Source organism: Dipteris shenzhenensis, chromosome 29 (genome assembly GCF_047967505.1).
Source record: "Dipteris shenzhenensis isolate YYH24624 ecotype China chromosome 29, Dip_SZ_1.0, whole genome shotgun sequence".
In the NCBI taxonomy this organism is placed as follows: domain Eukaryota; kingdom Viridiplantae; phylum Streptophyta; class Polypodiopsida; order Gleicheniales; family Dipteridaceae; genus Dipteris; species Dipteris shenzhenensis.
Genome location: NC_141624.1, coordinates 42,810,870 through 42,835,751, shown reverse-complemented (window position 1 = coordinate 42,835,751; position 24,882 = coordinate 42,810,870). Strand labels below are relative to the sequence as shown.

Genomic DNA, 24,882 nt, shown 5'->3' with positions numbered 1-24,882 from the left:
AATTCTCAACCTTCACAAGGACACAGTTCCCAATCCAGGCTGCAGTAGCAAGAACAATACATAGATCATAAGGATTGACAATGGATGCCGGCATGTTCGACCCTTCAAAGATCAAAACCCATGGTCTACTAACACGGCTTTCCAAGATATAGATCACAAGCAAATAAGAGTCGACAAAAACGTGCTGCAGGAGATCACTACTGCGCATGGCCTCCATAATAAATAAACTTTGCTGCCTCATTTGGATGGACACCGTCTTGACACATGGCAGGCCAAAAAACACCGCAGGGAACAAACTTCATACAAGTCTTTACTGTCCAGGACATAAAACAACCGATGAATACATTCATCTTGTTCAGCAAGCGCCTGAAAAATCACTTGCCCGATTAGTGTGAGGGGCGTGGATCTCTTCCGGCTGGGATACTCCATCAAGCCGCTTGGCTTCTCTTGCTACATCCTTCCGATACGGTGTCGTGAGTCCTTTACAATTTGATCATGAGATGATCCAATCATGCATAGCAGCGGAACAGTTCCATGCATGGCTCGAAAGATCAGGGCGTAGCTCCAACCACGAACCATTCATGGACACACAGAGCGAATGCATGGGCAGTCCCAGAATGGGAGAAGCAGATGACGCTCTGCAACAGTCATCTCGGTATCTTCATTTACAGAGAGAAATGCGACAGGTATCAGAATATCTCTCCGATCTAACTGTCATTCGTAAGTTCCACTTCATTGTTTGCTTGCATTTTAACATTTTTGTCCATGTTTGCTTTCTTTTAACACCATGGGTTTATGTCTGCCATTGTTGTTTTCTTTCAACAGACACAGGGAAAGGTGACTTCCAAGACGTGGTTAGATATTGCCTAGAGGACGAAATATCATACAGAAACCTATCAGAGCTCTCCAAGAAGGAGGGGCAATCATCAACAAGCGTAGGGCGTGAACAGGCAGGTAAGGAGGACGTGCAGGAAGGGCAAGACAAAGAGGAGGTGCACGAGCAGAAGGAGGTACCTGAACCGACAGGTAAGGAGGAGGTGCAGGAAGGACAAGAGGTCGATGAGGTGCAAGAGCAGGAGGAGGTACCCGAACACGCAGGTAAGGAGGAGGTGCAGGAAGGACAAGAGACAGATGAGGTGCAAGAGCAGGAGGAGGTACCTAAACAGGCAAATAAGGAGGAGGTGCAGGAAGGACAAGCAGAAGAGATCTTTCTTCAAGAAGGGAAAATCATAGTGGGGGGCAAGGGAGTCTCAGGACTTGAGCTACTAATGAAGTTATACCAGAATATAAAGGGGATGAGCAACGGCATCAGAGAGCTCAAGAAAGACATCATAGAGATCAAGAAAGACATGAAAAAGACGAACAAGAGCATTTCACAAATTGCGGAGAAGTCATCTAGGACCAGTATGTTGGCCCTATATGAACACCTTTACCCCAGCAACATTGTGCATGTTCCTGTAACTGGGAAGTGGCTACCTTATGAACCTCTAAGAATGCATACCCAGGCTCTTGAGACCTTGGCTCTCCTGTGCAAAGGGCCAGATGACATAGCCCCTCAGAAGTTCTCCAACTTTGTAGAGATAGATGGGCTCATGAAAATAACGAAACGTGGGCAGTCATCCAAGTTGTATGAAACTCCAACCAAGAAGTCATGGGTGCAGGCTAACAAGCTGTCAGTCCATGTGACAGTGAAGTTCACACATGTTGTCATTGCTGAAGTGTCCCGGAGCACAGATTTATGTTCTCGCGCCGATACCTATGAGCACCCACACCAGAGGTCGAGGACTCGATCAACAAAGCTTTTGAAAAAGCTTATCCAATTGGAGCGTGGTATTGTGGCATGTAGGCATCATTACAATGCAGTACAAGATGCAGGTTTTGTGGATGCAGTGGCTGTAGTCGCCTTCCTTCACGGATCCTGAAGGCTTGCTTAATGTTGTCATGTCGTTTTGTGCACCTCAGATGCCAAATGTCGCCCACCTCGTTAGCGAAGGGAAAGTGTGGCTTCTAGACATCTAGAGGGTGATTTGCTGGTTCAGCTAGATGCATGCTAGGAGAAAAGGATGAACCAACTACCACCCATTTACTCTGCTGAGCTTGCTTGATTATTTGAAATAGAAGGAACTTTTGATGACTATGTAGAGTGATGATACATGGTGAATTCAAAGCCCTTTGCAAGATTCATAATCTATCACATGTATCCAGGACTTTCTGTGTTGCTGTGACTCTCATACATCTATTTCCAAGAGTTGTGGCTGAGTCTTCGATTGGAAATCTCATCGCCATCTTATATGTTTCTGGGCCTTGTCTAGCATGGGCTAGTGCTATGAGGTCTGCTTGTTTTGTAAGAGCTACTGCTTTCTTCTTATGATTATGAATTTGTCTTATGATGTGATCTCCTATATCAAGTAGAGGTTTCATGTGGAATGTATCCTAGAAGTTTATGGCCTCCTTAGAGGTCCTTACGTGATTCTGGGAGATGAGGGACTCTATTGTATTTGTCTAGGTCTTCTTCAACCCTTACTCTGTAGAAAAAAGGCTCATTCTTTTCAAATGTATGCTTCCCTCTTGCTTCAGATGTTTCTTTTGCCATCTTGATAAAATCTCTCTGTTCTGTATGTATACAAGCATATTTTGTTCTCTGTGTTTCTTTTGTCAAGGCTAGACACCATATGAATGAATCGAACTTTGTTTGGTCTCTCGTCTTCAGAGGACTCTATTTCTGTGTCTGTTCTGTCTTCTTCACAGTTCTGTGTATTCTTCCAAAAGGATTGACAATACAACCAGACCTGTGTGGCTGCATACAGTAAGGACTTTAAGGAATGTGACACCATCTGGCTCACAAGCAAACAGGAGGGAGACCTATTCAGGGGTGCAATGTGCAATGGCCATCTTTGCTTCTAGAAACAAGACAATTCAACCAGACCTGTGTGACTGCACACAGTAAGAACTTTAAGGAATGTGACACGATCTGGGTCACAAACAAACAGGAGGGAGACTTAGGTTAGGGGTGCACTGTGCATAGCAAGGGAGAGAATTTAGTGGCTTCAACTTTGCGACACATAGGATGGATCAATCTCGAGGTCCACCAATCAGGCAACATTCTCAGTTAGAGGGTAATCCTCATCTGGGGTACTTGCTCTATTCTGTTCAGTCAATCAATCAAGAGGGACATTTCCCTTAGTTCCTAGATTACAACAATTTTTGTTTCTTCCATCATCTTTTCAGCTCATCACTATGCATTGCATCTTTCTACTGCAAATTGTGGTTTTCGCAGTCTGTTCAGGCAGTTGTGTGTTGCTCTTGATTGGAACCCCCTTCAAATATAGCTTCATCCTGTGCTTTTGCAAGCAAGCCACATTTGCTATACATCAATAGCAATACTCTACGAACCAGTGGATCTCTTGTCAACAACCAATATCAGCATGAACTTCTTGGCCCTAGATTTGAGAAATGCCAGTAAATGCCACATGGGTTTCTGAGAGAGGAAGCATGGATCCTGATGAGAGCTGCCACATGGGCATCTGTAGCAGTAGCATGAGAAGATTCAACCATGCGCTACATGGGCTAAAAACCCACATGGGGCTGACACTGGGCATACTACTATTGAGAAGCCATACATCACTTGCATCATGTTTCACATGTGAAAGCGACTTGTGAACATTTATTGTCCTAAATATTGTCTTGTAAGGATAGAGTAAGTGAATCACCTTGGGGTGGCTCACCATCAATGCGTTCTTATATGCAGAATGTAAAGATTTGACAATCAACAAATAACATCCTTTCCTCATACTCTCTCATTGATAGAGAACAACTCCTCCATGATCTCCTTGACCTTTGGAAAGTGTGAAGCTTTACTGCACAAAAAATTTTCACTTGTAAGAATTTTGGCCCTTGGACAGCCTTGAGATTATCCATCACCCTCCTACAGTGAAGCTTCACACTTTCCAAAGGTCAAGGAGATCATGGAGGAGTTGTTCTCTATCAATGAGAGAGTATGAGGAAAGGATGTTATTTGTTGATTGTCAACTCTTTACATTCTGCATATAAGAACGCATTGATGGTGAGCCGCCCCAAGGTGATCCACTTACTCTATCCTTACAAGACAATATTTAGGACAATAAATGTTCACAAGTCGCTTTCACATGTGAAACATGATGCAAGTGATGTATGGCTTCTCAATAGTAGTATGCTCAGTGTCAGCCCCATGTGGGTTTTTAGCCCATGTAGCACATGGTTGAATCTTCTCATGCTACTGCTACAGATGCCCATGTGGCAGCTCTCATCAGGATCCATGCTTCCTCTCTCAGAAACCCATGTGGCATTTACTGGCATTTCTCAAATCTAGGGCCAAGAAGTTCATGCTGATATTGGTTGTTGACAAGAGATCCACTGGTTCGTAGAGTATTGCTATTGATGTATAGCAAATGTGGCTTGCTTGCAAAAGCACAGGATGAAGCTATATTTGAAGGGGGTTCCAATCAAGAACAACACACAAATGCCTGAACAGACTGCGAAAACCACAATTTGCAGTAGAAAGATGCAATGCATAGTGATGAGCTGAAAAGATGATGGAGGAAACAAAAATTGTTCTAATCTAGGAACTAAGGGAAATGTCCCTCTTGATTGACTGACTGAACAGAATGGAGCAAGTACCCCAGATGAGGATTACCCTCCAACTGAGAATGTTGCCTGATTGGTGGACCTCGAGATTGATCCATCCTATGTGTCGCAAAGTTGAAGCCACCAAATTCTCTCCCTTGCTATGCACATTGCACCCCTGACCTAAGTCTCCCTCTTGTTTGTTTGTGACCCAGATCGTGTCACATTCCTTAAAGTTCTTACTGTGTGCAGTCACACAGGTGTGGTTGAATTGTCTTGTTTCTAGAAGCAAAGATGGCCATTGCACATTGCATCCCTGAATAGGTCTCCCTCCTGTTTGCTTGTGAGCCAGATGGTGTCACATTCCTTAAAGTCCTTACTATATGCAGTCACACAGGTCTGGTTGTATTGTCAATCCTTTTGGAAGAATACACAGAACTGTGAAGAAGACAGAACAAACACAAAAATAGAGTCCTCTGAAGACGAGAGACCAAACAAAGTTCGATTCATTCATATGGTGTCCAGCCTTGACAAAAGAAACACAGAGAACAAAATATGCTTGTATACATACAGAACAGAGAGATTTTATCAAGATGGCAAAAGAAACATCTGAAGCAAGAGGGAAGCATACATTTGAAAAGAATGAGCCTTTTTTCTACAGAGTAAGGGTTGAAGAAGACCTAGACAAATACAATAGAGTCCCTCATCTCCCAGAATCATGTAAGGACCTCTAAGGAGGCCATAAACTTCTAGGATACATTCCACGTGAAACCTCTACTTGATATAGGAGATCACATCATAAGACAAATTCATAATCATAAGAAGAAAGCAGTAGCTCTTACAAAACAAGCAGACCTCATAGCACTAGCCCAGAAACATATAAGATGGCGATGAGATTTCCAATCGAAGACTCATAGCACTAGACAAGGCCCAGAAACATATAAGATGGCGATGAGATTTCCAATCGAAGACTCAGCCACAACTCTTGGAAATAGATGTATGAGAGTCACAGCAACACAGAAAGTCTTGGATACATGTGATAGATTATGAATCTTGCAAAGGGCTTTGAATTCACCATGTATTATCACTCTACATAGTCATCAAAAGTTCCTTCTATTTCAAATAATCAAGCAAGCTCAGCAGAGTAAATGGGTGGTAGTTGGTTCATCCTTTTCTCCTAGCATGCATCTAGCTGAACCAGCAAATCACCCTCTAGATGTCTAGAAGCCACACTTTCCCTTCGCTAACGAGGTGGGCGACATTTGGCATCTGAGGTGCACAAAACGACATGACAACATTAAGCAAGCCTTCAGGATCCGTGAGCTGTCTGAAGGAAGGCGACAATACAGCCACTGCATCCACAAAACCTGCATCTTGTACTGCATTGTAATGATGCCTACATGCCACAATACCACGCTCCAATTGGATAAGCTTTTTCAAAAGCTTTGCTGATTCAGTCCTGGACCTCTGGTGTGGATGCTCATAGGTATCGGCGCGAGAACATAAATCTGTGCTCTGGGACACTTCAGCAATGACAACATGTGTGAACTTCACTGTCACATGGACTGACAGCTTGTTACCCTGCACCCATGAATTCTTGGTTGGAGTTTCATACAACTTGGATGACTGCCCACGTTTCGTTATTTTCATGAGCCCATCTATCTCTACAAAGTTGGAGAACTTCTGAGGGGCTATGTCATCTGGCCCTTTGCACAGGAGAGCCAAGGTCTCAAGAGCCTGGGTATGCATTCTTAGAGGTTCATAAGGTAGCCACTTCCCAGTTACAGGAACATGCACAATGTTGCTGGGGTAAAGGTGTTCATATAGGGCCAACATACTGGTCCTAGATGACTTCTCCGCAATTTGTGAAATGCTCTTGTTCGTCTTTTTCATGTCTTTCTTGATCTCTATGATGTCTTTCTTGAGCTCTCTGATGCCGTTGCTCATCCCCTTTGAATTCTGGTATAACTTCATCAATAGCTCAAGCCCTGAGACTCCCTTGCCCCCCATTATGATTTTCCCTTCTTAAAGAAAGATCTCTTCCGCTTGTCCTTCCTGCACCTCCTCCTTACCTGCCTGTTCAGGTACCTCCTCCTGCCTTTCCCTGTTTTCAGCAAGCCTTGGTAGGCAGTGGTTAGCAGGTGAGGTTTGACTGGTCGGTCTTCATGCCCGATTAGTTTGTTTTCTTAGTGCAACCTAACTAGGAATGGCAAAATTGCATGATCTGTCTTTGAAACTCTACAATTAGAAAGCCCCAAAGTCTTAACTGCTCGTGTTGAATCCTATTGTGAGCAAGACTAAAACTAAAAGGACACAAGAGGCGCAGCCGTGCTTAAGATGTCTCCCATCTCAGGTTTTCGAAAGAGAGAGATTAAATGTTCATTACAGTGTCGCATTTTTCATTGTGGCGAAAGCTGTTTCATCTAGTCCTTACTTACTGCTGGTATCGATGCTTCAAGGAGCCATAGCCTACTTCTTGGTTGGTCTCCACCATGGAGTGGAACCTTTCATCTACTTTGTACTCACACTGTACGCTTGCATGCTTGTGGTGGAGAGTCTCATGATGACGGTTGTGAGTGTAGTTTCATATTTTCTCTTCGGTATAATTATAGGAGCCGGTATTCAAGTGGGTTGGGAATATATATAGAAGTCGTATTACATCAGAATTGATATACAAGTATAAAGAAATGCTCTTGATATCCCAGACTAACGAACATAAGTGATGACATCGCGGCCCATAAGCTCGTTTGAAACGTGCTTACAGGGCATATTCATTCTCGATAATGGATTCTTCCATCTACCTCATGATACTCCGAAACCCTTTTAGAGATACCCACTTTCATTCGGTACCTCCTCCTACTCTTGCACCTCATCTACCTCTTGTCCTTCCTAGCACCTCCTCCTTACCTGCCTGTTCAGGTACCTCCTCCTGCTCGTGCACCTCCTCTTTCTCTTGCCCTTCCTGCACGTCCTCCTTACCTGCCTGTTCAGGCCCTACGCTTGTTGATGATTGCCTCTCTTTCTTGGAGAGCTCTGATAGGTTTCTGTATGATATTTCGTCCTCTAGGCAATATCTAACCACGTCTTGGAAGTCACCTTTCCCTGTGACTGTTGAAAGAAAACAACAATGGCAGACATAAACCCATGGTGTTGAAAGAAAGCAAACGTGGACAGAAATGTTAAAATGCAAGCAAACAATGAAGTGGAACTTGCCAATGACAGTTAGATCGGAGAGATATTCTGATACCTGTCGCATTTCTCTCTGTAAAGCACCGTCATGTGTCATCTGTGTCTGGAGGCATGGAAACCATGTAGGGCCAAGTTTATCACTTTTTTTAACGCTCTACCCTAGGAAATACCTCAAAGCCGGTCTCGTCATAATCAGCCACCGTTTCTCCACTGCCATCTCTACGAAAGCTTCTAGTTCTGCTTCCTCTGGCCTCCCTTCAGTTTTACATACCTGGTAACGGATCTTACCCGCACCCATAGCTCTTCTGCGTGTGCGTCCAGAATGCCTTCTAGTCATGACGGTTCTCTCCCCCTCTCTCTCTCCCCTTCTCCAACAATGAGTTTAATCGAATCTGGACAGCTACTCCTTCGAACAAGTTCAACTGCGAGCATTTTCAATTTCAAACGGACAAACATGAAAGAGAAACTGAAGAAACCGCAAGCAAAAACGCTTGTTATACATCTACAATAAGTTAGAAACGGACCTTAAAGGATAGCGAAAAAGCATAGGCATTTTGCAAGTGTTATGGAGGAGATAAATGAAGATACCGAGATGACTGTTGCAGAGCATCGTCTACTTCTCCCATTCTGGGACTGCCCGTGCATTCGCTCTGTGTGTCCAGGAATGGTTCGTGGTTGGAGCTACGCCCTGATCTTTCGAGCCATGCATGGAACTGTTCCACTGCTATGCATCATTGGATCATCTCATGATCAAATTGTAAAGGACTCACGACACCGTATCGGAAGGATGTAGCAAGAGAAGCCAAGCGGCTTGATGGAGTATCCCAGCCGGAAGAGATCCACGCCCCTCACACTAATCGGGCAAGTGATTTTTCAGGCGCTTGCTGAACAAGATGAATGTATTCATCGGTTGTTTTATGTCCTGGACAGTAAAGACTTGTATGAAGTTTGTTCCTTGCGGTGTTTTTTGGCCTGCCATGTGTCGAGACGGTGTCCATCCAAATGAGGCAGCAAAGTTTATTTATTATGGAGGCCATGCGCAGTAGTGATCTCCTGCAGCACGTTTTTGTCGACTCTTATTTGCTTGTGATCTATATCTTGGAAAGCCGTGTTAGTAGACCATGGGTTTTGATCTTTGAAGGGTCGAACATGCCGGCATCCATTGTCAATCCTTGTGATCTATGTATTGTTCTTGCTACTGCAGCCTGGATTGGGAACTGTGTCCTTGTGAAGGTGTTTATCTGGATTTCATGGACAATTTGTAGGATGGGTGTCCATGTTGTTGGAGTTTGATCATTGTACAGTAATAATGGCATTGTTGACAAGTCACTTTGTTCAAGGTATTTTGTTTGGCCAAGGTGCGATGTGAGAAATACAAAATGCCATATTAATGTGCAAAATACAAAATATAATATCCTATCCCAAGGGAGGGCATGTTCCTTGGTCTTATAATTTTTGGAGAGGAAGTGTGCCAACTCTCCCCCCACATGTTACATTGCAATCACAACTTTACAATACGTTTTGACATTTATATCAATGTAGGTTCGATACAAGAATTACGACTGGTTGGCACGTCTTCTCAGCCACAAAGCACATTTAAAACCCAGGTACTTTTACTATAATATATGAAAATAAAGAGAACATGTAGTGAAAACCGAGCAATTTCAAAAGGGGGACAGAATCATATGTTGGATTTGATTTCAACAAGCCACAATGATCAACATTTTTGTAGATATTCCATCCCTGCATCCTCAGCATGCACCCATTGTTCTCGTGACCACAGCGCACCATGATAAGGGAATACGAAGCAAGGAGAAAAAGGGAACAATACAACAAAGCAAAGTTGCAGGAGTCCAATGTTAGTAGTAGAGAAAAAATCATCCTGTGAGCTCGAGCTGCTGCTCCTCCCCGCTCCCTTGCTGCACCCTCTCCCTCAGCCCGTCCCTCCCTCTCTCCCTTGCCCTCAGCCCCTCCCTCTCCCTCAGCCGCTCCCTCCCTTCCCCTCCTCCCCTTCAGCCTGCCCTCTTCCTCTCGCTTCCTCTCCTTTCAGCCTGCTCCCCCTCTCAGCCTGCTCCCCTGCCCCCTCCCCCTGCCTGCTCCCTCGCCCCCTCCCTGCTGCTCTGCCCCCTCCCCTTGCTTGCACCCTCGCCCCCTCCCTGCTGCTCCGCCCCCTCCCTGCCTGCTCCCCCACCCCCTCTCTGCCTCTCCGCCCTCTCCCTGCCTCTCAGCCTGCCCCCCTGCTCCCCCGCCCCCTCCCTGCCTCTCCGCCCCCTCCCTGCCTGCTGCTCTCCCGCCCCCTCCCTGCCTCTCAGCCTGCCCCCTGCTCCTCCGCCCCCTCCCTGCTTGCTCCCCCGCCCCCTCCTTGCCTCTCCGCCCCCTCTCTGCCCCTCAGCCCGCCCCCTCCTCTCCCTCTCCTCCCCCTTCCCTTCACTCCCCGCTCCCTCTCCTCCCCCTCTCAGCCTGCCTCGCCCCCTCCCTCTCCTTCCTCTCCTTCTCCTTCCTCTACCTCTCCCTCTCCTTCCTCTCCTCTCCCTCTCAGCCCTCCCCCTCCTAGCCCGCACCCTTCCAGCTTCTCCTTCCTCTCCCTTTCCTATTCCTAGCCTGCCCCCTCCCTCCCTCTCAGCCTGCCCCTTTCCCATTCAGCCTCTCAGCCTCTCCCCTTCAACCCTCCCCTTCTCTCCCCTTCCCCTTGCTCCCTCCTCGCCTCCTTTTCCTTTTTTCTGCCCCCCTTTTCTCCCGCAGCTTTTTTTGGAGCGGAAGGAGCCTTTAATTTGTTAGAGTCGGCCTCCTCACCTCGATTGGCGATGGATACTCCGTCAGCCAATCCTACTCCACCTCCACCGGCCGCGAAAACTATTACCTTTTCTAAAGACGAGTTGCAGCAGCTCAAGAAGGATGTAGAGATTGAATGCTCTACCACATTGCTAGCATGCATCTTCGGGTCTCACCCCTCCAGATCCCAAGCCAGAGACTGGATGCTTGTGGCTCTCCCCCGAGACCTCACTCCACGATTGTTAGATGTCCGTCTTCTGGGACGAGGTTTTTTCCAGGTTGTTTTTGACACTCCAGAGGCTGCGAGCACTGTGCTCAAGGCTGAGTTTTAACACCTGGGACACAGGAAGATCTTCTTTGAAGCCTTTCATATTGGTTTCGACCCAGTGGAGGCAGATAAGAAAATCTTCTCGCTCTTCATCAGATTCCCCGGGCTTCCCCAAGTTTACCATCGACTTCTTTCTGTTATTGGGAAGCATTTTGGCGCAGTTGTTGAGATCCCACCCCTCCCTGGGTTGCCATTGACTGTAGCAGAGGCAACCAAGTCTGATGGGGTTCCTAGAGTTAGGGTCCTTTGCAAGGATCCTAACCTCAAGATGGATCATGTTATGATCCAACGCCCGGATGGTTCCTTTTTTCGCCAGAGAGTAGAGATTTCAGGCAGACAGGACCAGTGCACGATTTGCAGGACCTCTGGACACTTTGCCAGGGATTGCCCCAGGAAGAAGAAAAGGCCCAAGAAGCCCTCTGGTACAGCTACCACCCCATGGCCTCGACAGGGGGGACAGGGGGGTGGTATAGGTCCAGCACCTGCTCCTCGGCCTCGACAGAGGGGTGGTACAGGTCCAGCACCTGCTCCTCGACCTTCGCATGGCGGTCCTCCTCAGATTGGTGATGGTACAGGTCCAGCACCTGCTCCTCGGCCTCGACAGGGGGGTGGTACAGGTCCTTCACCTGCTCCTCGACCCCCTCCTACCTCAGGAACTCGTGACGCTCTCCAGTGGGTTCCAGTACGTGTGCAGATCCCTCCTTCAGTTCACGAGGGTACTTTAGTGGACTCTGCTTCACCTCGAGCTGTCCCTCCAGTCTCACCATGCACAGTCCGAGATGCTGAAGCTTCGACCTCCTCCCCGGTTGCAGCTTCTCCCCTAGATCCAGCAGTGCCAGATGCTCTTCTTGAGGCAGGAGAGGTCTCCGCGGCTGGGCAGATATAGGATAGAGAGCATTCCTCACTTCCTCCCTTGGATAGGGGGAAGGGGATAGCTTACACTATTGATTCTCTTCCCTCACAAGGGATCCTTCGCACTCCGGTGTCTGGAACTCGTTTTCAGCCTTGGCAGAGGGTTCAGATTTCCCAGGGGAGGAGTTTGTGCCCGCTACTTTTGGGGAGCCAGTGATTGGGTTTCCTGTTGACAGGGCTTCTTCTTCAGGTGCCAGGATTCTTTCCCCTATTGATTTTCCACCACTTGGTTCCATCCCTCCCTCCTCAAGCAGGAGGTCTTCCCCTGTTGAGGGGTTTGTTTCCGCCACTAGGTCGGGTAAGGTGTTCCACTCTACATCCTCCCGTCGATGAGGATTATTAGTTGGAACATACAGGGCCTAAGTGGCATCCCACATCGCCGCCGTAGACAGCTGATCCGGGATCAGCTTCATCCAGGTGTTACTGGGGATATTATTTATTCAAGAGCACAAGCTGGATTCTAGAGATTGTGCCAAGTCAGGCAAGTTGCTTTCTGGCCATACTTTTTGGTCGCCTGCCTTGGGCACTAGGGGGGGGTACTTCTATTTCAGTTTCGCAGTCGGTTCTCCCCTTAGTTGTTGGGCACGGAGTCATTATTCCCTCTAGAGCTCAGTGGATTATTCTTTTGATTGGAGGGCATAAGGTTGGTTTCCTTAACCTGTATGCCTCCAACATTAGAGGGGAACGTGTCCTTATGTGGAAGACTTTGCTCTCCTGGGCCCCCATTGTGGATTCATGGGTGATTGGAGGTGACTTTAACATGGTCGAGTTACCGTCAGACAAAAAAGGGGGTAGAGAAGGCGGACTTCACTCTTTGGAGAGAGCAGCTTGGGATGCCTTCCTTTTTCACTTCTATGGCAGAGATACTTGGTGTGATGATGCCTTTCTTATTCAGCCACAGTCCCTCCTGTTCTCTTGGTCGAACAGGAGGCAACAGATGCCTATTCATGCACGCATTGACAGATTCTATGTAGATGATTGGGCACTAGACAGAGGTGGATCGGTATGCATTGCTGCTGGGGTTTCCACTTCAGACCACTTCCCTGTTGTGTTGGCTATCTCAGAGTCTCACTTGAGAGGCCGGTCTGCCAGCATCAGGATTCCAGATGCCTTTTACACAGAGGAGGACCTTACAGAGGCAGCCCTGCAGATATGGTTTGCTCATGTCCAGGGTGGGCAGCCATATCCATCACATGTAGCCGCTGCCCTTTCTGGTATTAGCGACTTCTACCGTTCAGTTGCTTGTACCAGGAGACGAGATATTCTCAGACGTGAGATTGGTGTTCGCCAACAGTTGGCAACTTTGCAGAGGGAAGAGCAGAAACGGCCTTCAGATGCTTGGATTCAGGAGCGCCTTGCTGCAGCAAGGGCTCATCTGCAATTATTGCTTGATCAAAGAGCAGAGTATGCCTTTCATGCACGGGAGTCCTTCTGCATTCAGATGGGTGGTAGAGTCAATAAACACTTTTTCTCTACTCTTGGCCCTAGACATAGTAGAGAGAGTGTATCCACAGACATCGTACATACTTTGATGGCCGTATGGACGGGTATGCAGGGGGACTCCCGTGCAGCCTCAACTAGGAGGGCTTCTTTCTTCAGGGAATGGAAGGATTCTCCTTTCTTCTCTGAAACTACTACAGGGTTGAGGTGGCACTTTCAGCCTCAGCCTTGGTTATTTTCCACCTCACTCTGAGGGGGTTTTTTATTTATCCTCATGATTTCATGATGTATTCCGCTTTGAGCTTGCTCTCGCGGGTTTTTTCTCTTACTTAATAGAAGTTTTTTTCTTGGAAAAAAAAAAAAGAAAGAAAGAGAAAGAAAGACTGCCATGGTGTGGCAATGCTTTTTCCTAAACAAACGGCTAGAATGGACAGTGCAAAAAAGAGACATATTAAATAGATAACTGAATCATCTAGCCTTGAAAGACACTCACCTCCAACTCTAGACTGCTTCTAAAGGACGATCAAAGTCTCCCATTATTTACATGTTGGTGGCAAGCACGTAGTAGCACCATTACACAGGAGGTGAAAGACTTAGTGTTCTCCTTTTGGTCAATGCAAACTCATGTCTCACCCAATAAAAAGGATGTATCCCACAAAAGGATAGGGATAAAGTCATATGTAGAACACCCTGTTCATCTTCTTGATGTTCCCCAGGTGAGTGTCTTAACAAGATCCTTATCATCTTGATGTACCCATCTTATTGTGCTTGCTAGTGCCATATATTGCTTGCTACTATCACATATTGCTACTTATTGACATACTACTTGTTAGTGCTAGTTAGTGTTAGATATTCCTCTTTTTTTCTAGAGAAAAGTAACTTCTATTAATGCTTGAAAAACTCCATACAAGACAACATCCTAATTTTGGTACAAATTTCAAATCGGCATAATTTTTGAACTTGAAGGAATTTTGTATTGTTGTAAAAAGAAAAAATGATTAGCAAATCATGCTCTACGTGCTGAGCATATTAGATCTAGATTCTTACTTTTGCACAAGTCAGGATCATTCAATCCTCTTCATCAAAACCACCTCTTGATCCATTGCACCACCCAATACATAAAATGAGGGAAGTAAAATTCAATTTTGTTGCATTTTACACATCGGCATGTAGTCTACGTGTAGACTAGCATAGTCATAGAGGAGATTGAACTACACCAATCCAAGTGAGCCATTGCCGATATCACCTGATTAGTTCCCACTAGCGTCAAGCCATTCAATTCTATCATCGACACTCATACATCTGACACTAGCTTAATTGTTGGCACTTCATTACGTCTTGCAGAGATTTTTGACACTTGGTAGAGGTTATTTCTTTCTTGGATTCAAGACAGTTGCATACATCTTTGCACACACGTGGCATGCGCATACAACCACATTTGTGGACTATTTTGCGACATTGGTTCCTGTGCCTTGTACAACCTCTTGGCTATTCTCACCACATGGTTGTCACAATTTTTTGCATGCTTTGATCTTTGGCACATGTTCTTCCACCATGACTTGGTTTACACATTTCTAGAGTACTCCTCTCACATATGCCCTATATCTATGGTGTAAATTACACCATCCTTAACACCTTGCTATCCAAAGTCATAATCATTATTGGAATGCATTCGTGTGCTTGTATTTGGACTAGGAACAAGAGTGTGGGCAAAAACCTCTGTATGGGATCATTGAAATCCAGCCTGTGGAATAGCTGAAGGAACTTTAGAAGTTCAACTCGTTGTTGCAGGAAAAGGCTTGAAGGATACCCAACTATTTGGAAAGGCCAATACTTATGCTATCATTTCTTACAAGACCAATACCAGGAAAATGCAACTGTATAGTGAGGAAGCTCCAATCCCGAATGAAACTAGAGTTTTTTCCTTCATAGTCAAGGAGGAGACCTTAGATCATTAAGCTCATCGATAAGGATAGGTAAATTGCTCCTTGAAAATGCCTATTAGTGCTCTTGGTGTAGGAGATATATTCAATGGCAATAGCTGTTGTATTAAAATGAGCACTTCAAGCTACTATTGTAGCTTTTTGTGAGATCAAGGAGCTATGGCATTTACTTGGAAGAACACGGAGAGGAGCGTTACAATGCTCTTGGGAACACATTGGGAACCATCTAGAAGTGCAGATCTGTCTACCAAACCATGAAGATAAAATTTTGCTAACCTCCATAAACTCTCATTCTTCTTTACAAATCTCTTAAGAGGAACTAAAACTCATAAAGAACTATCGCAACACATGAAGCTTCAAATGAGCATTACTCTCTCTCCACAGCTCGAATGGGCAAGCTTTCTAAATCAAATCAAAGACAGAAATTTGATCTCCAAAATAGCTCAAGGGAGGTTAAAGAAGCATTAAAGAGAGAGCTTATAGCCTTGACACATGTAAGGGATTTACACTCTCTCTACAAAAACCATCACCTCCAATACCATGCTTGAAGATTAGGGGAAGAGAGAGAGAGGAGTGCACAACCAAATGAGTATACACATATCTTACCCTTTATGGTTAGGGTTAGGGTTTTTACCATGTCCCCTTTTAGGGTCCTCTCTAGACCTCAGTCTATGGTGTAATTTACACCATTCTGAACATAAAAATTTTGAGGCATACACCTCTTCTCTCTCCCTGACTTTCTTTACTACATCCAAACACACATGGCTTGTATGACTATTCATAAGTAGAAGGTGTATGTTGTTTGTGAAGACATTGCAAACAATGTTTCCAAACACTGACAATGTGCGCCCTTTCCATTTTACCCATATTCTATGATCATTGCAACCAAACACTAACTTGCTATGCCAACAACCATGGATAGGCAAAGCACTATCAAAGAGTATTTGGGCTATGCTCCAATAGGTTTCCAAGGCAACACCTAATCTCTTTGTTCCCTCCCTGAAATTGCCTCCTAGCAACCCCTTTCGCTGTGGCACCCAAGAATGGCCAATTTAATGTATCTACAATACCAAGACCATCAAACAGACCGGTGGACTAAAAGGACATGGTGAATGCTATCAATGAGGCAAATAATGGTATGCATTTAACAGAATGTGCAACAATATATGGGATGATGATGTCATAAATCAACATATGGATTGATGGAAGAACGCACAAGAAATAGAGAGGCCCCAAACTATCTCATGGGCGAGCCCATCAACGCGACTGAAGGTCTTCTATGGGGGCTTGGACAGAGAATGTTGGAGATATCATAGCCAAAGAGTGTTGGTATTCTCCCTACTTGGAAAGGGTGGCCTGGGAGACCATTATTCTCCCTACTTGGGAAGGGGGCCTTAATATCATTGACCCAGACTTGCAGTGCAAGGCATCGCTTTGTAAGGTGGTGGTGAGGGGACTCATGCCTGGGCAGGAACCTTGGAAGGATTTCTTTATTGGACGCATTCAGGCTTGCACACCTACCTTAGGAGATGATTGGGTGGACAGCCCTTGCTGGATTTTTACTTCTACCTCTCTCAGGTCTCCTGCCTCTCCTCTCATGACTGCCATCCTCAAAGCTTGGGGGAGCTTCAAGAAGACTCTTCGAAGGGTTCCGCCCTCTACCCTTGAAGAGATTGATAGGCAGCCAATCATTTGGAACGATAGTATACTTGATGAGGATGGCAGACCTCTGGGCACTTTCCATTATATGCAGTGGTCTGGGTGGGAGAGAGGCCCCGCCTACACAGTAGGCACTTGGAAGGCTTTTATCAGGCTACCTGAGGATCAGAGGCTACAGTCCCTGAGTCACCTCAGAGGGGTAGCACGCAGGATTCAGCAGATAGTTGCAGCCATCCCGGTGGATTGGACAGTTGAGATGCCTATTGCTTCCACCACTTGGATGGGAGCTTTTTCGAGGACAGCAGTTCCTCTACAGGTGATCGCTCTTCGAGGTCTCGGGGAAGATGCTTTGGTCTTTGACGTTGGGGATGGAGGTATACTCTCTAGATCCACGGATGATATTCTTCTAGAGTTTGCCTTTTAGCCTGTCAGGATTGCTGGTTTTGTGGACCATGGAGCGGGCTTGCAGTGGTACTTCGACCCTGACCCTCTGCTCTTGGCCCTAGGATCTTGGAGGTTGTGGTTATATGGAGGTGCACCTATCAGGTGCTTGCAGTGGGACCCAGGAGAGTGAGAGTGGATAGATCATGGGCACTGAGAGAGCGGGATTTCCTTCTTTCGTTTCACGGTTGGTAATGCCAGGAGATTTCAGCTGAGCAGTAGAGGTTGAATTCCCTCCAGAGCCCCCCATTGGGATATTTTCTTCATCACCGCAGATTTGCGTAGGAATTTCTGGAGGAGGCTCTGGAAATCCCTCAGAAATAGAAAGATCACTCTTTACTTTTGGCTTTCTATTCATGAAGGGATTGCAGTGAACCTGTGGAGATCACGATTTGGGGCTGATCCCACTTTCCCTCGCTATCATTCTGCAGAGAAGACAGTGCGACATTGCCTTTGGGACTGCAATCAAGTGAGAATTGTTTGGAAAGGAGTTGCTCAGATATTCAGCATTTTTCATACTTCCCCTTTCTTTATGACTTGGGGCTCGGTCGCATGGTTATCCCTTACTGGGCCCCAGGTGTTTTATGAGGGTGAGCCTTCTTCTTGGGCACTCTCGATCCGCCGACAGGTGATAGAGCCCTGCTCTCTTCAGGATGTACCACATATTCCTTTCAGAGCTCCACATGTTTCAGTGGACACCTCTTGGGAGATTTTGGCTAGCATTTCCTCTTGGCACATTTGGAGAGCCAGATGCGCAGAGGCCTTGGATGACACCCAGATACACCCATCACAGGTGTTCACGGGTATTTGGAGTGACTCGGTTCACACTTTGATAGCCATATGGGCTAGCATGCAGGGCCCTTCACAGGCAGCCTCTTCGAGGAGAACTGTATTTCTTCGAGTTTGGAGGGGTTCTCCCTTTTTCTCAGAGGTTGCTACCGGATTGAGATGGCACTATCAGCCCCAATCCTTTCTTTTTGGCTCTTGAGCTTTTCATGCATTGCATGGTGTATCCCGTATTCCTGTATAGAGCTTGCTCTAACGGTTTTCTTTAATACTTAATAAAAGTCTCTTTAAATTTTCTTTTAAAAAAAAGTGTGTTGGTATGATGTATTGGTGTGTAGTACTAGGAGATCTAGTACTACCTAGTGTGAGTCCTATGTAGGTACCATGTGTCACTATGAGACTTATCCCATACATACTTGGTGCTAGTATGTGTGTGTGTAGCCTATATAAAGGCTTGTATATCACCTTTCATTAAGTTTTCATTCATGTTTCATTTCCTCACATCCTAGCCTTCTCTCTCGCTCTTATCTCCATGTTTCTAAAATGGTATCAGAGTAGGTTCACCCCGCCATAGCCCGCCCTGCCACATCATCATCCTCTCCAACAACCTAACCCTAACTCTGCTCAGCTCTCTCCTCCTGCAGCCTACCTGCCGCCTCCTACCTGCTTAGGTTTTCTGCTGCCTCCTAGGATTTCTGCACAACCACCCTCCATTGCTCCTCCATAGCCTACCTCTCGTCGCCCTACTTGATATAGGAGATCACACCATAAGACAAATTCATAATCATAAGAAGAAAGCAGTAGCTCTTACAAAAACAAGCAGACCTCATAGCACTAGCCCATGCTAGACAAGGCCTAGAAACATATGAGATGGCGATGAGATTTCCAATCGAAGACTCAGCCACAACTCTTGGAAATAGATGTATGAGAGTCACAGCAACACAGAAAGTCCTGGATACATGTGATAGATTATGAATCTTGCAAAGGGCTTTGAATTCACCATGTATCATCACTCTACATAGTCATCAAAACTTCCCTCTATTTCAAGCAAGCTCAGCAGAGTAAATGGGTAGTAGTTGGTTCATCCTTTTCTCCTAGCATGCATCTAGCTGAACCAGCAAATCACCCTCTAGATGTCTAGAAGCCACACTTTCCCTTCGCTAACGAGGTGGGCGACATTTGGCATCTAAGGTGCACAAAACGACATGACAACATCAAGCAAGCCTTCAGGATCCGTGAGCTGTCTGAAGGAAGGCGACAATACAGCCACTGCATCCACAAAACCTGCATCTTGTACTGCATTGTAATGATGCCTACATGCCACAATACCACGCTCCAATTGGATAAGCTTTTTCAAAAGCTTTGTTGATCGAGTCCTGGACCTGTGGTGTGGGTGCTCGTAGGCATCGGCGCGAGAACATAAATCTGTGCTCCGGGACACTTCAGCAATGACAACATGTGTGAACTTCACTGTCACATGGACTGACAGCTTGTTAGCCTGCACCCATGACTTCTTGGTTGGAGTTTCATACAACTTGGATGACTGCCCACGTTTCGTTATTTTCATGAGCCCATCTATCTCTACAAAGTTGGAGAACTTCTGAGGGGCTATGTCATCTGGCCCTTTGCACAGGAGAGCCAAGGTCTCAAGAGCCTGGGTATGCATTCTTAGAGGTTCATAAGGTAGCCACTTCCCAGTTACAGGAACATGCACAATGTTGCTGGGGTAAAGGTGTTCATATAGAGCCAACATACTGGTCCTAGATGACTTCTCCGCAATTTGTGAAATGCTCTTGTTCGTCTTTTTCATGTCTTTCTTGATCTCTATGATGTATTTCTTGAGCTCTCTGATGCCGTTGCTTATCCCCTTTGAATTCTGGTATAACTTCATTAGTAGCTCAAGTCCTGAGACTCCCTTGCCCCCCATTATGATTTTCCCTTCTTGAAGAAAGATCTCTTCCGCTTGTCCTTCCTGCACCACCTCCTTACCTACCTGTTCAGGTACCTCCTCCCGCTCTTGCACCTCATCTACCTCTTGTCCTTCCTGCACCTCCTCCTTACCTGCCTGTTCAGTACCTCCTCTTGCTCTTGCACCTCATCTACCTCTTGTCCTTCCTGCACCTCCTCCTCCTTACCTGCCTGTTTAGGTACCTCCTCTTGCTCGTGCATCTCCTCTTTGTCTTGCCCTTCCTACACGTCCTCCTTACCTGCCTGTTCAGGCCCTATGCTTGTTGATGATTGCCCCTCCTTCTTGGAGAGCTCTGATAGGTTTCTGTATGATATTTTGTCCTCTAGGCAATATCTAACCACGTCTTGGAAGTCACCTTTCCCTGTGACTGTTGAAAGAAAACAACAATGGCAAACATAAACCCATGGTGTTGAAAGAAAGCAAACGTGGACAGAAATGTTAAAATGCAAGCAAACAATGAAGTGGAACTTACCAATGACAGTTAGATCGGAGAGATATTCTGATACCTGTCGCATTTCTCTCTATAAAGCACCGTCATGTGTCATCTGTGCCGGAAGAGATCCACGCCCCTCACACTAATCGGGCAAGTGATTTTTCAGGCGCTTGCTGAACAAGATGAATGTATTCATCGGTTGTTTTATGTCCCGGACGGTAAAGAGTTGTATGAAGTTTGTTCCTTGCGGTGTTTTTTGGCATGCCATGTGTCGAGACGGTGTCCATCCAAATGAGGCAGCAAAGTTTATTTATTATGGAGGCCATGCGCAGTAGTGATCTCCTGCAGCACGTTTTTGTCGACTCTTATTTGCTTGTGATCTATATCTTGGAAAGCCGTGTTAGTAGACCATGGGTTTTGATATTTGAAGGGTCGAACATGTCGGCATCCATTGTCGATCCTTGTGATCTATGTATTGTTCTTGCTACTGCAGCCTGGATTGGGAACTGTGTCCTTGTGAAGGTGTTTATCTGGATTTCATGGACAACTTGTAGGATGGGTGTCCATGTTGTTGGAGTTTGATCGTTGTACAGTAATAATGGCATTGTTGACAAGTCACTTTGTTCAAGGTATTTTGTTTAGCCAAGGTGCGATGTGAGAAATACAAAATGCCATATTAATGTGCAAAATACAAAATATAATATCCTATCCCAAGGGAGGGCATGTTCCTTGGTCTTATAATTTTTGGAGAGGAAGTGTGCCAACTCTCCCCCCACATGTTACATTGCAATCACAACTTTACAATACGTTTTGACATTTATATCAATGTAGATTCGATACAAGAATTACGACTGGTTGGCACGCCTTCTCAGCCACAAAGCACATTTAAAACCCAGGTACTTTTACTATAATATATGAAAATGAAGAGAACATGTAGTGAAAACCGAGCAATTTCAAAAGGGGGACAGAATCATATGTTGGATTTGATTTCAACAAGCCACAATGATCAACATTTTTGTCGATGTTCCATCCCTGCATCCTTAGCATGCACCCATTGTTCTCGTGACCACAGCGCACCATGATAAGGGAATACGAAGCAAGGAGAAAAAGGGAACAATACAACAAAGCAAAGTTGCAGGAGTCCAATGTTAATAGTGATGAAAGAAAGAGAAAGAAAGACTACCATGGTGTGGCAATGCTTTTTCCTAAACAAACGGCTAGAATGGACAGTGCAAAAAAGAGACATATTAAATAGATAACTGAATCATCTAGCCTTGAAAGACACTCACCTCCAAGAAACAAAAGATGCTGAGTGTGTATAAGGACATAATTATTTTACGTAATGTGTATTATCATCAATGTTGAATCTAAAAGTTTTTTGAAACTAGACTACTTCCCTTGTGATTTATTCATATAGTAACCCTTATTGGTATTCACTATCCCTGAAGGCACTTATCATACTCTTATACTAATAAAGTTAACCCGTTATATACTTGATCTCTATTTCTTACTCTATATCTCGCTCTCTCTCTCCCCCTCTCTCCCTCTCTCTCTCTTTCTCTCTTTCTTTCTCTCTCTCTCTTTTTCCCTTTTTAATATAGTATAAGGAAAGAATTATTTTAGGTAATGTGTATTATCATCAATGTTTATTTTCATTGAAACTAGACTACGTGATTTATTCATGTACTAACCCTTATTGGTATTCACTACCCCCTAAGTCACTTATCATACTTTTATACTAATAAAGTTATTTCTTTGGAATCTTAATGGTCTCCAATCCCTAGGTAAAGCAATAACAAGCTAGGGGTAACAAGCATTACCTGTCTACCCATTTGAAACTATGATGTTCTAACACCTAGTTTTACTTGGATGGTGGCAAGTAAGTTGACCCCGACCTTGGAGCCTGGACTACCTGACGGATTAGACACTTTGTACTAATTCTTTGCTTAAGTTTGCAAACTCACTAGAAAGAAAAATTCTATTGCCAATCCTCTTGCTTTCCTTGCAAAATTGTCAAAAGTTACTTCAATTTAGTTTTCTTTATAAAAAAAATCTTTTTATAATTATCCAAATGATTGAATTAATTGTATGGTTCATTTATTGATGGGATTATTAAATCTAAACACACACACACACACACACACACACACACACACACAGAGTTATAGGCCAAAAAATTCCCAATATGAATAATATAAATAAATGTATGTGTGAATGTGTGTGGCTTTAGTAGCATAAAAATATAGTGTGCAAGGGCCCAAGGTTGAGGTGGCAAGGCAAGTCCATGTGCCACCCTTCCAAGTAAGAGGACCCATAGATGTGTTGTATATAATCCATGGTACTAATAATATAGTATGGTGAGATGGATGGATATTCCATGTGCCATCCCTCCACCTAGGTGATCCTATGAAACATTATGTGGCATATGGCCAAGGCCAAGGATACATATTATATTTAATTGGTGTAGGTGGCAGGGTATCGTAGACTTTCTCATCCATGTGGGCTAGACCCATGTGGAATAGTCCAAGGGATAATATTTTCATAAGGAAAAGTAGGATGAAGTGGCAAGCCTCTTTGTGCCAACCCTCCAATTGTCCTCCTAGATGTTTGATCATATAATAAAATTGAGAAGGGACCATGGGGGTATCTTAGACCTAGAATATGGGGGTTTGATTTTTGTGGAAAAATGGGGCAAGGTATTGTCGCATGCAATTGAGAGTGCGCATCCTCCTTGCTTACACGAGAGATTCCTCCACACACACCATGCATGCAATTATGGGGAGAGCCCCTCCTCTTGGTTATGAAAAGAGGGGGCTATTGCTTGATGGGACACCCACTTCCTTGTATAGCCACCATGCTTTTATATATTTTCATATTTCCATGATTCACTCCCTTTGTTGTCTATACCATCATGCCTCCTCCTCCTCCTTTGTTCTCCATGCTCATCTTCTATTGATGTTCATACCTTTCCCTTTCTCACTCCTCCTTCTCCTTCCCATTTTGCCTATACTCATGTTGCGACTCCCCCATCCTCCTCTCACTCTCTCTCTAGGTTGCAGAGCATGAAGAGGCATTGCGCTCGTTGCTTTGTGGTGGTTTCAAAATCCCTTCACTGTTTGGTGTGGCTGTTAGCGTACGAATCTCCATGGCTATGGCATCATCTCACCATCGGAAGCTTCGTTTGAAAATCATTCCCATTGTAAATTTACCGCTAATTTTCTTTTGAGGTCTTGAAAAAAAAAGGATTTATTTTTCCTCTTCTCTTCCTCCCGGCCTCTTTATACTCTGACTTCTCCACACTCTCTCCACCCCTTTTTCCCCCCCCTCCGTGTATACTCTCCCCTCCTTGTTTTCTCTCTCTCTCTCTCTCTCTCTCTCTCTCTCTCTCTCCCCCCCCCCCCCACTTATCTCTCTTCCTCCCCTCTCCACCCTCTCGCTCCCTCTCCCTCGAGACTCTCTCTCCCTTCACATTTCACTCTCTTCCTCCCACCTCTCTCTACCTCTCTCTACCTCCTCTCTCCTCACACTCTTTCTCTCCACATCTCTCCTTACACCCCTCCCTTTACCTCCTCTCTCTCCGTCTCTGCACCCCTGACTCCCTCCTCTTGCCTCCCGTTGCTGCCCTTCTCTGCCTTGTGCTTCTTGTGAACCCGTCTCCCTACCTTGTGCCTCGTGCGGACCCGTCTCCCTACCTTGAGTGCCCCCACGGCTCTCCTTGGGGGTTGCCCTCTCCGCCTCCCTCCTCGAGTCCCACGACCTCTCCTTGGGCACCATGGCCACCTTGCCTCAATCGCCATTGTAGTGCAGCCGCCCATAGATGTGCACATAGCTACAATAGTCGCTCCAATGAATAAGATATGAGGTATATAGAGCGATGATCGTCCCTCCAATGAATAAGATATGACGTATATAGAGCTATGAGCTATTTTGAGGTAAGACTTTCTAACCTCCTTAGACTCATAAATTTTAACTAGCAAGGTATATAAGGTCTAACAAATTTGATGTCCCTCGTTAAATTCTACCATGATTACTATCTAGCCACACAAATGTGCCACTAAATCACCCCCCCCCCCCTCCCCTCCCAAAATCCCACCCCACCGCCTCCCTTAAATTTAAGTCTGGTAGCATAAATTAATACGGGGCTACCCCTATTGTATACTCTTAAGTGCCTCCTTCCCAAAAACCCCCTCCCTTACACTCACGTGATACTATACAACATCCATTGTGACCCCCTGGGTATTATGTCTATTTAATTGTTGTAACGAAAGCATGCTTTGAGGCTCAAAGAGTGATTTTGTATTTAAGGATTGTATAAGTATTTTATGAGGATGGTTGGTGTTAGATTTAATACTTTCTATTAACGTTTCCCATCTTGATGTGTTATTTAGTCTTTTCCATCTCTAATTTG

General features: G+C 45.2%; 2 protein-coding genes across 5 annotated transcripts; one reads left to right on the top strand and one right to left on the bottom strand.

Moving 5' to 3' along the window:
* Positions 1-617: 617 nt before the first annotated feature.
* On the top strand, positions 618-1,922 carry LOC147882881 (uncharacterized). Its single transcript, XM_087400523.1, has 2 exons — positions 618-720; positions 826-1,922. Exons 1-2 carry the CDS (start codon positions 618-620, stop codon positions 1,920-1,922), a joined length of 1,200 nt encoding a protein of 399 aa, XP_087256649.1.
* A 3,890-nt stretch (positions 1,923-5,812) lies between these two features.
* LOC147882880 (uncharacterized) lies at positions 5,813-20,598 on the bottom strand. Of its 4 annotated transcripts, none has more exons than XM_087400799.1 (3): positions 20,514-20,591; positions 7,463-7,710; positions 5,813-6,700 (listed from the first exon to the last, which is right to left on the bottom strand). In XM_087400799.1, exon 3 carries the CDS (start codon positions 6,610-6,612, stop codon positions 5,815-5,817), a length of 798 nt encoding a protein of 265 aa, XP_087256925.1. In that variant the 5' UTR covers positions 6,613-6,700; positions 7,463-7,710; positions 20,514-20,591; the 3' UTR covers positions 5,813-5,814. The 4 variants fall into 4 exon arrangements, 3 of the variants coding, with proteins under 3 accessions (XP_087256925.1, XP_087256927.1, XP_087256926.1); XM_087400801.1 differs by having other exon boundaries at positions 5,813-6,690; positions 7,499-7,710; XM_087400800.1 differs by having other exon boundaries at positions 5,813-6,690; positions 7,526-7,710.
* Between the last annotated feature and the right edge of the window lie 4,284 nt (positions 20,599-24,882).

What these genes read in the sequence shown, in the direction of transcription:
- LOC147882881 (XM_087400523.1), top strand. Translation starts at nt 618, where the DNA reads ATGGGAGAAGCAGATGACGCTCTGCAACAGTCATCTCGGTATCTTCAT. An exon ending in CTCCGATCTAACTGTCATTC is followed by an intron (nt 721 to 825) that starts GTAAGTTCCACT and finishes TTCTTTCAACAG; the next exon opens with ACACAGGGAAAGGTGACTTC.
- LOC147882880 (XM_087400799.1), bottom strand. Translation starts at nt 6,612, where the DNA reads ATGGGGGGCAAGGGAGTCTCAGGGCTTGAGCTATTGATGAAGTTATAC.